The sequence below is a fragment of the Micropterus dolomieu genome, linkage group LG20 (assembly GCF_021292245.1).
Source record: "Micropterus dolomieu isolate WLL.071019.BEF.003 ecotype Adirondacks linkage group LG20, ASM2129224v1, whole genome shotgun sequence".
Lineage (NCBI taxonomy): Eukaryota > Metazoa > Chordata > Actinopteri > Centrarchiformes > Centrarchidae > Micropterus > Micropterus dolomieu.
Window position 1 is genome coordinate 31,796,100 of NC_060169.1, and position 11,872 is coordinate 31,807,971.

General features: G+C 40.4%; 2 protein-coding genes across 3 annotated transcripts in view; both read left to right on the top strand.

The window, feature by feature from the left end:
- The window catches only part of eprs1 (glutamyl-prolyl-tRNA synthetase 1), a 27,460-nt gene extending 22,031 nt beyond the window's left edge, over positions 1-5,429 (top strand). For both annotated transcript variants that reach the window (XM_046031896.1, XM_046031895.1), the window contains 12 exons: positions 536-587; positions 686-895; positions 1,077-1,149; positions 1,323-1,402; positions 1,592-1,693; positions 1,877-2,032; positions 2,164-2,361; positions 2,612-2,785; positions 2,988-3,148; positions 3,977-4,055; positions 4,146-4,210; positions 4,327-5,429. In XM_046031896.1, the coding sequence (XP_045887852.1) occupies positions 536-587; positions 686-895; positions 1,077-1,149; positions 1,323-1,402; positions 1,592-1,693; positions 1,877-2,032; positions 2,164-2,361; positions 2,612-2,785; positions 2,988-3,148; positions 3,977-4,055; positions 4,146-4,210; positions 4,327-4,477 (1,501 nt within the window). In that variant the 3' untranslated portion in view covers positions 4,478-5,429. The remainder of the gene's footprint in view (positions 1-535; positions 588-685; positions 896-1,076; positions 1,150-1,322; positions 1,403-1,591; positions 1,694-1,876; positions 2,033-2,163; positions 2,362-2,611; positions 2,786-2,987; positions 3,149-3,976; positions 4,056-4,145; positions 4,211-4,326) is intronic.
- A 308-nt stretch (positions 5,430-5,737) lies between these two features.
- glo1 (glyoxalase 1) lies at positions 5,738-11,223 on the top strand. Its single transcript, XM_046031898.1, has 7 exons — positions 5,738-5,780; positions 6,455-6,591; positions 8,249-8,331; positions 8,477-8,617; positions 8,990-9,057; positions 9,570-9,659; positions 10,786-11,223. Exons 1-7 carry the CDS (start codon positions 5,753-5,755, stop codon positions 10,875-10,877), a joined length of 639 nt encoding a protein of 212 aa, XP_045887854.1. The 5' UTR covers positions 5,738-5,752; the 3' UTR covers positions 10,878-11,223.
- The last annotated feature ends 649 nt before the right edge of the window (positions 11,224-11,872 follow it).

Genomic DNA, 11,872 nt, shown 5'->3' on the forward strand with positions numbered 1-11,872 from the left:
ATGCAAAAAGTACTGTTAAAAACTTTTGTTCCTCAGATAAAGACTAATAATCATGCTCATAATGTTGCCCCAATAACGGGGATTATGCTTTTGCCTTTACCGTGCAGCTCTGTCTGTTTTGTCAGTTAGCAGTAGGAAGCTTGACAGCAGCTGATGTGAGCTTTGAGTTGCATGGTTGGTTGGACTGGGAATGGCTGTGTGTTTGAATGCACTCCGGAGTAATCTTGTACCTGCACCTAGACTTACTAAGGAGGCCTGTCCTGACACATCGCCCTGCCACTGTGTTTGGGCAGTGTTCCATCACTACTGCCTTTTTTAATTTGACAAATAGTTCTTTCAGCCAGAAGATAATACAACAACTTGTAGAGAACACACTAATACAGTAAAACAGACACTCTTTTTGAAATACAGTTTTGAATGTTTTTAATGCATTAAAATATGTGATTAACAAAATAAAAATTCCGTCACACACATTTACATTTAAAGTATCTTTAAGGTTTGCATCACACTAACTTAGTTGTCTGTCTCCTGACAGGTTGGGTTTGGAGGCCAAGAAAGAGGAGAACCTGGCTGACTGGTACTCTCAGGTGAGTTAAATTATAGTAACACTAAAAAAAGGCGAGTCTTTTCTGAAATTTCTTTTGAAAATTGCCCTTTCCATGCAACGTTGCTCCTTCCCCTCCAGGTCATCACTAAAGCAGAGATGATTGAGTACTATGATGTGAGCGGCTGCTACGTGTTGCGGCCCTGGTCCTTCTCCATCTGGGAGGCCATTAAAGACTTCTTTGATCGGGAGATCAAGAAACTGGGTGTGGAGAACTGCTACTTCCCCATGTTTGTCTCTCAGGCCGCCCTGGAGAAGGAGAAGTCCCACATTGAAGACTTTGCTCCGGAGGTAAAAAGGACCTGTTTTTTTGTTTAGTTTTTTTTATGTCGTCATCCTCCCATGGACAAAGTAACGTCATGGAAGGAAAAGGCTTTGATTGCACCACTGAGGAAAATAAAAAAACACATTGAAAATACCAGAACTATAAACATAAATAATCATATAATGGTTTTGATGTTGTTTTTGTCAGGTTGCCTGGGTAACCCGGTCAGGAAAGACTGAGCTGGCTGAGCCCATTGCTGTCAGACCCACCAGTGAGACAGGTCTGAACCACAACTTTTAGCAGACCAGTCTGTATATATTAACAGAGACGTGTATAAACCTTATTTAAACAGCTTTTTAAACATTTATCTTGTTCTTAGTGTAGCTGTTTGCGTGGTTTTGCTGATTTGTCGTGTGTGGTTATGAACCTGTGGTCTGTTTTGTTTTGCTTCAGTGATGTACCCTGCCTACGCAAAATGGGTCCAGTCCCACAGAGACCTGCCAATCAAACTCAACCAGTGGTGTAATGTCGTGGTCAGTATCCTCCTACAGTCACATCTACACCATCTTCATCTACAACTCCTGTTCCTTACCTCTTACTTGTGCATCTTTACTTTGTGATTACAAGCTTGTTGAAGACAGTTGGTACACAGAAGACTGGCCCCTCTCTGAAGTCATTTTTTTTTATTCTCATCTCTTTCTCTCCCCCACTCCTCCCTCCAGAGATGGGAGTTTAAACACCCCCAGCCTTTCCTGAGGACAAGAGAGTTCCTGTGGCAGGAGGGACATACAGCCTTTGCCACCAAGGAAGAGGCAGCTGAGGAGGTAACAGCCCTGGCAACACTGGCTTACAACTACCGCAAGCACTTTTCTCTCCATTATGTTTAATAAAATACACTAGAATTGGTTTTGAAATGCATAATAGTACAGTTATGGTACTAAAATGAGTATTGCTGTATTGTACAAAACAGTAAGTTTCTGTGTGCTTTACACGTTATGTATTTGTAGGTGCTCCAGATCCTGGACCTTTATGCCAGGGTGTATGAAGAGCTGATGGCGATCCCTGTGGTGAAGGGGAGGAAGACGGAGAAGGAGAAGTTTGCAGGAGGAGATTACACCACCACTGTGGAGGCTTTCATCTCTGCCAGCGGCCGAGCCATTCAGGTACTGTGGTATACTGGATCACCTCACTTGATCCTCTCCTCCAATCACACTGAGCCAGCAGTGTGCAAATTGTTTTAAAGAAAAAACCCATGGAGTCATCCTACACTCTGCTTTGCTTTGTGTTTCCTCAGGGTGCTACGTCCCACCATCTTGGTCAGAACTTCTCCAAGATGTTTGAGATCGTGTTTGAGGATCCCAAGAGGCCGGGTGAGAAACAGCTGGCTTTCCAGAACTCCTGGGGAATCACAACCAGGACCATCGGGGTCCTCACCATGGTCCACGGAGACAACATGGGACTCGTACTGCCACCCAGGGTCGCCTGCCTGCAGGTACACACACACACACACACACAAAACTACAGTAGATATACTTGATGGATTATTTTTATTTTTCAATTAACAAATGTGTAACAATACACCCATTAAGTACAAGGCATCTGCTTTTTATTCTGTTCTTTTTATATGAAGAACAACTCCCCCCCCCACTAAAGTAAACGGCCAATCTATGATGAAGACTTCATAAACGCAGGGGGAAAAAAAGCATACACTAAATAATTAAAATGTCTCTTTGCTTTTCCAGGTTGTAATCATCCCATGTGGGATCACTGCATCCCTGCCAGAGCAGGACAAGGAGGCGGTGTTGACCCAGTGCTCTAAATACCTGAGCAAGCTGCTGGATGCTGGCGTCAGGGTGAAGACTGACCTCCGAGACAACTACTCCCCAGGGTGGAAGTTCAACCACTGGGAACTCAAGGTCAGAAATAAAATGATGATGATAACAGTGGTGGTGGTAGTGAATTAAGTGTTTTACCTGAAGGCATAAATTCAACTATAAGAAACAATTTTCTTTTTAAAAAAAAGAAGGTAAAAGTCAACAAGTCACAAAAGCTAACACTTTTTTTGAAAGCATTGATAATGACGGGAGCTGTCCGTGTCTGTCTGTGTCTATCATCCAGGGAGTTCCTATCCGTCTTGAAGTGGGTCCTAAAGATGTGAATCAGCATCAGTGTGTTGCAGTGAGGAGAGACTCGGGCGAAAAGGTGACAATTCCAGAGGCTGAGGTGGAGAAGAGGCTGGTCGCTATGTTGGAGGACATCCAGAACAACCTGTTCAAGAAGTAAGATGCAGCACCACACACCCGGGTCAGACTTACACTATACTTGGCTGGCACAGGGCTTTTTTATTATATCTTGACATATAAACAGTCAAATATAACTGACCACAGAAAAGGCATGTTTTTTTGTTGTTAGAGGATGGGGGAAAATCTGCAGTGAAACCTGACCTGCCTGCTCTTAATCCCACCTAAAGAATTTGTGGGCGTTAGTGTCATCTGAAAGGAAAAGAAAAACACTGTCAGTCTCCTGTTCTCACCTCGGTCAGACCTTTACTCAAACACACAGATTACATAAACGTGCATACATGTAAATGAAAGCTGGAAGTTGTTTTCAGTGTAATAAAATACACTTGTATTTGAAATGTATGACATATCTGGTCATGTAACATAAAAATTGCTCAGTGCTTCTACTGTCACTACTTTAGGATAAGTGCACTGGTTGTAAAAGCACAAAAACACTGATACAGGTAGTATTACACATATTGCAGTACTGTGGTTTACCTGGGTGTAAATTAGTGGCTATAATTTATATATTTTTAATGACAGTGTATCACATGATGTGTAATGTGAGTGGTCGTCGTAGTGATGTGAACTTGCAGAGAATTATCACCTGACTCTGCAGCTCCCCCTCATAAAGCTTTATGGAGTTTCCGCTGATTGTTTATCTGTCTGGACCGCAGCTTTACGTTTTTTAGTTCTCTCCCTCTTTTTAGCAAAAGGCAGAAATTTCCTACAGGAGTTCACACACCATTATGGCAAAATGACAAGATGCCTACATAGTGTTCCTAAACATACAAGAAATGTGTGATGAAAGTGTGTTGTGTTTGTCAGAGCTTCAAACGACCTGAAGAGTAACATGGTGGCTGCAGACACGATGGAACAGTTCCAGAAACACTTGGACCAGGGCAAGGTGAGTAAAAAAACCCACACTAAGCACAAAACATTTCATTCTGTCCTCACCCGAGTAAAGGACTGATCATACATTTGTCTTGCTTGATAGATTGTCCAGATCCCGTTCTGTGGAGGAATTGAGTGCGAGGATTGGATCAAGAAAACCACTGCCAAGTACGTCCAACATGTCACTGTCTGACGTGATAGTTAGTGCTTTGCTGAACCTTTTGAGGAACATGTCATTATCTGTACACACGTGCTTATTGCATATGTGTATTTGATTCCTGTAGGGACCAGGACCTGGAGCCTGGAGCTCCGTCCATGGGAGCAAAGAGCCTTTGTATCCCCTTCTCTCCCCTGAAGACGCTGCAGCCTGGTCAGATGTGTGTCAGCGGCAAGGAGCCTGCCCAGTACTACACCCTGTTCGGTCGCAGCTACTAAAAACCTGCTCTTCTGGAGCATGAGGATGAACATCAGTCGAAAAGGGCTTTCCTACTTTGTCTCCTTTGTTTCTTCTTACCTGGTTTCTTGTAGGTGTCTATGTTAAACAGGGGTATGGAGGGGACTGGACTGTGGGGTTTTAGAATGGGAATATGTTTTTTTTGTTTGTTTGTTGTGTTTTTTTTAACATTGTTATAACACACGTGAAAGAAATTGGAGGTGAGAGAAAAAGGTTGTAGCGCCTCTTCTCTCATTACTCTCTGAAGGTCATGAACACCAACTGTCCATGAGTGGTTTGTATTAGGATGGGAAGTACCACCAGAAACCAGGGAAGTGTTAAATCTTTCCTGCGTCTGGCAGGTTTGTCAACACGCAATGAGTCATCTTTTGGAGTTCTTTCAAAACATAGCAAGTAAAATGGTCAAAGCAGCTGGTCGGTTTTGGAAAACCACTTCTGAAGTGATATTTATTATAAATCTACTTATCTAATATCTTATGTTACCAACTGTCAAGAAGAAAATCCATTTAAGTTGCTGTCAACATTTGTGAACGAGTGGGTTTGGTTCCTTTTGAAGTCTGGAAAAACTCTCAAAAACAAGTACTGATGAAAACATTTTTCTGACAAACATATTGTCTACTGCTGTCCGGGGGGAAAAAAAGTACTCCTTGCCTGCCAGATGTCCCATCTCAGCCAAACGGTCTCAGGAACTCTACAGGTATCCGGACCTGTAGTTGAGCGGTTTTTCCCACAGCTTTATCAGCCCTCCCTCTGTGACTGGTTACAGCATGTACAGTATGGTTCACAGCTAATACAAATTCCTCAGATCCACCAGACCAAATGATGGAAAGCTGTAATGAACTGTATATGGTTAATAGCCTTCTGAAGCTTCTCTCCCATTAAAGAATACAACACTCTACAAGTTGTCTAAAATAAAGCAATTTTGATGGCCAACTGTCCTGTGTTGTTTTGGATTCTGGATAAAGAGTGGTGGAGATATTAAACTGGGGGATGAGTCATTACAGTGTTATTATATTGGGATGCATTAGATTGTGCAGATGTACCTAATAAACTGCTACCAGTGTGTATGTAGTGGAATGTGCAGGGTATTAACTGCACATTGTGCATTGGTTACATAATACAAAGTCCAAAAAACATAAAAATAAACACTTCCTGTTTGTATTTTCAAAATAAAATTGTTGGCAATGTGTGGAGACCAGAGGGGTTCGTTTCCTTCCACTTGAAGTGAAGGACAAACAGCAGCTGGATCTGGTTACATGACCAATGTAGTGACACGTCATAAGGGTGAGGATCTCTTGGGCCATTTCCACAATTCTCCAGATAATTATGAACGTGGCTTATCCCTGTATGTCCTCTGAAAACAGGGCTTTTTGATAAAACTCTTTAAAGTGCATACCTTTGGAAAAAACAGAAATGTTGGTGCTGCACGCAAGTCAAATTTTTAACTGTGTTTCAGGGTGCATGTTGAATCTTTACCATAAAAATATGCCAAACCAATGAGGTCTCAAAATATTTGCCTTACCAGGCTCACGCTCATTGTATTTCATAGTTTATAGATTCAGTGATTTTTTTTATCCCACAGTCTCCCTTTCACATTATTTTACAGTGCATCTTTAATTATGAGGGATGTGTTTGGGTTAACATTTTTCATGGTGACAAACTGTATAAATCCCTGTATTTATGCTGTTGTAGGTTATTACGACCATCCTTAGTATTTTTATCATGCCTACATCCTAATCTTTCCTATTGCTGTTTTTTACAAACTGATCACATGCTTCATTAAGTGTAATCCAGGGATTAATAGTTACAGTATGTTGATAGCATATGTTTTTTATTTAATATGCCATTCTATGTGCAATATCAAATCAGCCTTAAGTATAAAGGAGTTTAATATCCATTAAGGGTTTTTTTGAAGTGTCGCCCTGTAATAATGACAGTTGTGTCTTTTATTTTGAAAGGTGGTACCGGAAGATGTCAGCGGAATCCTGCTCCCTGTCAGTCCGCCCCGAACCGTCTGTTTGCAAAAATGAGCGACAAAGGTCTGTCAGACGAGGCAGCGGCAACAGCTTGTAAAGATGGAAACCCAATTACTAAGGTAAGATGATTGTTATCTCTCTTGAAGTTAAACTAATCTTTTTCCAGGCACTGTCAAAGTCAGCCACCTAAACAGGCCAACGACTCCCAGACAGGTTAACCAGCTATGCGCGCTGCGTCCATTATCGGACACGTTTCCTCAAACTAAGTTACGCGTTGGTCACCCGGTGTCAAGGGAGTTCGGTTCATTGTTGAAAATGATTGCCAAGACTTATGACCAGCGTTTCAGCGACATACACATTTCAGGTAAATGAGTGGTGGTTTTATTGTAGGCTGTCGTAAGTAACGTTAGCTAACTTACAGGCGAACTTTGTCGTGTGAGAAGAACCTGGTGGAAAATCTGGGACGCAATTTATCGTCCCCGTACTCACAAGAAAGTTGGCATTTAGGTAACGTTACGGTCAGACCAAAATATACTCGCATGCTGTGGCGGGACTGCAAATGGCTTGTGTGAGCAGTGTTGCAAGCATAAGCTGCTGGAGCTAACTTAACCTGTCCAGCTACTGCCAGTCATTCAACTTCCCTCCTATTGTGCTGCCTGCTTTTTCCACTATACATTGACAGTGTGCGCCCTATATAACACAGGAATAAAACAATCAGTAGTTGCTGCCGATGCCACTTTTTGAGCTAACGTGCCTCTGCTGCCCACATCGACAGGACATCCGAGATTCCCTCTCTTGTGCAGGCCTCTTTTCCCAAAAAGTTGAACTTTTGGCAGTTCGCGTTATAACCTGAGAAATAAAAGATAGTACTGGAAGACGTCCATAGGAACCTCTCCGACATGTCTTGCTGCATGATCTGCTGTTTGTTTGCTCAGTTTGTCATCACAGATTCACCATAATATGGCTGAATGCACTACATCTGTGTCATCCCATTAACCCTCTTGAAGTTTTGAAGCCCTGACAGAAGTAATGCATTTAGCTTAGATGGTAGAACTGTGACTGTATAGTTCTCAAAGTGCGGTCCGGGGACCCCCAGGGGCCCTTGAGGGGTTTTCAGGGGGTCCCCAGCAAAAAGGGGAATTGTTTATTTTCACATAATCCCATCCATAAGTAACACAATTACTATTTTGGTCATGGGTTTCATGCATTTTCCTGTGGTGCAATTCAGGCACAGCCAACAGAGCCAAAGAGAGATCTTTTTGTTTAAAAAAATGGCATATCTTACACTTACTTTCAGGCACAGAATATGCGCATTCACATCACAGAAAATCCACTGACTAGGCCACCACCCTTTTAATGTTGGCCCAACGTGCATACTTTTGTAACTGCTTATAACTATTTATTTGTGTATTGGCTGATGACTGGCCACAATTTGTTTCTGAGTAAACTCTGGCTAACCAACTGTGTGGCTCGCCTACAAAAGAGCCAGCAGTGTTTCCATTTTCCAACACAGTGTGATGCAAATTCACATGTTGAGCTGCTAAAATTGTTGTTTCTCTTCTTGGGAAGACCTGGTTTTAGTTGTGCTCACTTTCAGCCCTTTAATGTATTCAAATGCAACATCCTGGAAAATTAGAATTTCTGCTCCATCAACATTGTAAAGAAATGTTAACCCACCATCCTGTAATATTTGTGATTGCTTAATAGTGTTGCAGACCACTTGGCTTAAAGTGTGGTGTGTGTATAAAGCTCTGTTACTGTGTTTCTGTGTCTTAGGATTTCATGATGCAGCAGACTATGCTGCGGGTTAAAGATCCAGTTAAGTCCTTAGATTTCTACACCAGAATCCTCGGCATGACGTGAGTATAAGTGTGGGCTTAAGTTTAATGTGCAGTTCAATTCAACTCTTATTAAAGTGTATATGTGTGTGTGACTGTTTCTAATGCATAAACTGGATTTGGTGACTAAAGTCGGGTTTTCTCTCTGGTGTGCAAAATCTTCCAGGCTCCTGCAAAAGTTTGACTTCCCCTCCATGCGTTTCTCTCTCTTCTTCTTGGGCTATGAGGACAAGAATGAGATTCCTGCAGATGTGAAGGAAAAGACGGCATGGACCTTTTCTAGAAGAGCCACCATTGAGCTGACACAGTAAGGGTCTATGTCCTGGAATTAGTTTAGTCACTTGAGAAAAACTAACTTTACTGCACATGAAGTAACATGCAGAATAATTTCCTTCCAGAATAACCGTCTGTGGTTAAGTTCGCTGAACAACAATGTTTCTGTTTTTGCTTTTTCTATTCCACCATTGGCTTACTGTGCAGTGTGTTTGTCGAGCTTCTCAAGTATTTTGAGCTACCGTTAGAGTTGCAAGTTAATAACTGTAGAAGCTCCAATTAGAATATGTGTTTGTATCTGATTTCCCTGATAATTTTCTTACGGGACGTTCGGTCCTTCTTTCTTCTTCTCTTCATTTGCGCTCATGTTTCTTGTATTCCTCGTCTCGTCCCTCCTGTCTTTCAGTAACTGGGGCTCTGAGTCTGACGAGAGCCAGTCTTATCACAATGGAAACTCAGATCCACGTGGCTTTGGTAAGATTGCTAACAGACAGGAAAGACCAATGGAATGTAATTTTTCCAAGTGTCGTGGAAAGTGAGATTTACAAGTTCAAGACATTGTTGTCCCAAAGAAAAGGCCTTCAATAAATGATTGCATGAACATGCATGCTTACATGGACGTTGAAATGCCAGAACACAAAGTTAAAATGTTAAACACACACTCTGTTTAACAGCAACATTTTAGTTGTTGTGATCTGTGTTTTAAATGTTGAGCATTAGCTATCAGTTATAGAAAAAATCTTAGCGTTTTTAAAAGCTCATCCACAGAACCAATTCATCTATCATTTATTCCTCTTTTATACATACTGTAGTCTTGATTTTAAGGCTAAAACATCTTAGGCAAAACATTTTTTAAGGATACACGGTTGCTTGTGGTCCTTTTTTTGTGTGTGTGTTTGATCACTAGAGCAGACATGTGGGTATGTGTTACTGTAGTGTGTCTTTTATAGTGAACCGTCTCTGTTTGTCTACCTGACATTTGACAGGACACATTGGAATCGCAGTTCCTGACGTCTATGCAGCCTGCAAATTGTTTGAAGAGCAAGGAGTCACATTTGTCAAGAAGCCAGATGATGGTAAGATGTCAAGTGTTTGCGAGTATGACAGTCATAGACGTAGGGCTAAGTAAAAAGCAATAATGATAATTATCACAATACAGTTTTCCTAAATAACAATATAACAAATGTTCAGTAAATATTTGATTTAATTCATTTGAGCCACAAACAAATTAGAGATTAAAGATATTTATTCTGTTTAGGAAAGGGGACTGAAAAAAGATTTTACTTAATATTACTAAGATTAATTCATTATAATTGGTTTGAATCAAGTGATCCGCTGTTTGGAAAGTGTCATGTTCTCACCGTAAAAAATAGTTAAAACCACTAACAGCCATCTGGTTTCTTCAGTTTTCACTCAGGAGAAAAAGATTTTAAACTAGAAAGAAATAAATCCCTTTCTTTTTTTTAAGGTGATAATATAATTTTTGGCCATATCGCCTAGCCCTACATAGACGGGTTAAATAGATTAAACTTGGCAGTCTTTGTAGTACTTTTTTTTTTTTTTTCACCTTTTTTACCTTTTTTTTTTTTTTTGGTTGGTTTATACACTCAAATTGAAATTATGGCTGAAACCATTTATTCAAGTAATCAAGAAATCCCTTGATTCAAATATGACATTTAGTACAGTTTCATTCCCCGTCCCCCACTGCACCATGACTGGAAATAGGTTAATTAACATAAATCAGTTCTAGGCAACTTGGACAGAAATATTCTTGAATGCACCATAATTTTCCAAGACTGTTTTTCTTTCCTGCACTGTACAGCTTCAGCTTCATTCACTTCACCCCAATATTATTAAAGCAAGGCATATAGTGAATGCAGATTTCCAACTCTAAACTAACAAGTAATCATAATTATTTGCACTTGCTCATCTGTAAAGTGATGAAAGATGATTATTTATTGATCTAATTTACTATATTGTGGCTGTACTTTACCGTGTACTGACTCTTTACATAGCAACAGAAAGCACCTGCTCAGTACCTCTATCTACAATTGAAATGTGTTTATCTTCAGTGTGCTGTCATTTCACTGCATTATGATTAGAACACGCTTGTGGAAATCAGACTTGTTTACATTTTTTCTATTTCTGTATTTTGTACGTTTATTAGTACAGTTAACAGTTAATTTTCCATTCACTTCTCAGGTAAAATGAAAGGCTTGGCCTTCATTCAGGACCCTGATGGTTACTGGATTGAGATCCTGAGTCCTAACAATATGGTGTCCATTACTTCCTAAAAACTGTGACAACATGCTACTTGCTGCAGTGCATACAGGCCAGACCTGCTGTTGCTTCACGGGGAGTGCAAGTTTAGCAAAGAATTTAGCAACATGCGCCTGAGATGTGGGAAATTGGAGCTGGATCACTTGCACAATGGCTATCACTGTGCCCTGGAATGGGCTGGACTAATATTGAACAGCTGATGAGCAAATAGATTACACACCTGAGTTATTGCCATGAATAGCAACTACTTTGTGTAGTTGTTGACTTTGTTTACCATCATTAGTTTGTATGTGTGTTCAAAAAGTGATGCTGAAATAAAGCGGCGTTAATGTGTAATAAACGTGAAAGCTACTCTTCAAATGGAATGGATTTGTGATTTCTCTTGAGAGACAAAGCAATAAGTAGCTGTACTTTCACCAAAACAGTCAAGGCCAAGGATCAACAATTACGATTATAGCAAGCAAAGACATGTTGATCTGGATGTTTGTCACAGTTCAGCCATAAAGGGGGAAAAATGTTATATAAAGTTTTAACATTTTCAGAATATATTTTTGGAAAGTAACATCTGAGACACTTATATTCTTACTTTGTGCCTCTTCGCTCACTTCAATAATGGTGAGAAATGCTCCAAAAATTCTTGACACTATTTAGTCAACATCATTTTGAAACTATTCTGCTTTGATTAGTAAAACATTTCACTCAATCCATCCATCATCAATGACTTACTGTGTCCAGGGCTGAGGGGTGGCTTGAGCCAATCCCAGCTGACATCGGTACACCTTGGACAGGTTGCCAGTCCATCGCAGGGCGCACTCAATAATGTTGAAAATAATTTGTTCTGAAATGTTCTCATGTGTACAAAATTTCAGATTATTTCAATTTTGAAATAATTTTAAAATTTAAACAAACTTTACCACCAGCTGACACGTACTACGAAATATGTGTGGACACACATTTTGATGAAATTTCAAACCAAACAATAGAAGTTGTTGAAATTTTCACTGAATAA

What these genes read in the sequence shown, in the direction of transcription:
- glo1 (XM_046031898.1), top strand. Translation starts at nt 5,753, where the DNA reads ATGACCAATGTAGTGACACGTCATAAGG. An exon ending in ACCAGAATCCTCGGCATGAC is followed by an intron (nt 8,332 to 8,476) that starts GTGAGTATAAGT and finishes AAAATCTTCCAG; the next exon opens with GCTCCTGCAAAAGTTTGACT. An exon ending in TGTCAAGAAGCCAGATGATG is followed by an intron (nt 9,660 to 10,785) that starts GTAAGATGTCAA and finishes TTCACTTCTCAG; the next exon opens with GTAAAATGAAAGGCTTGGCC.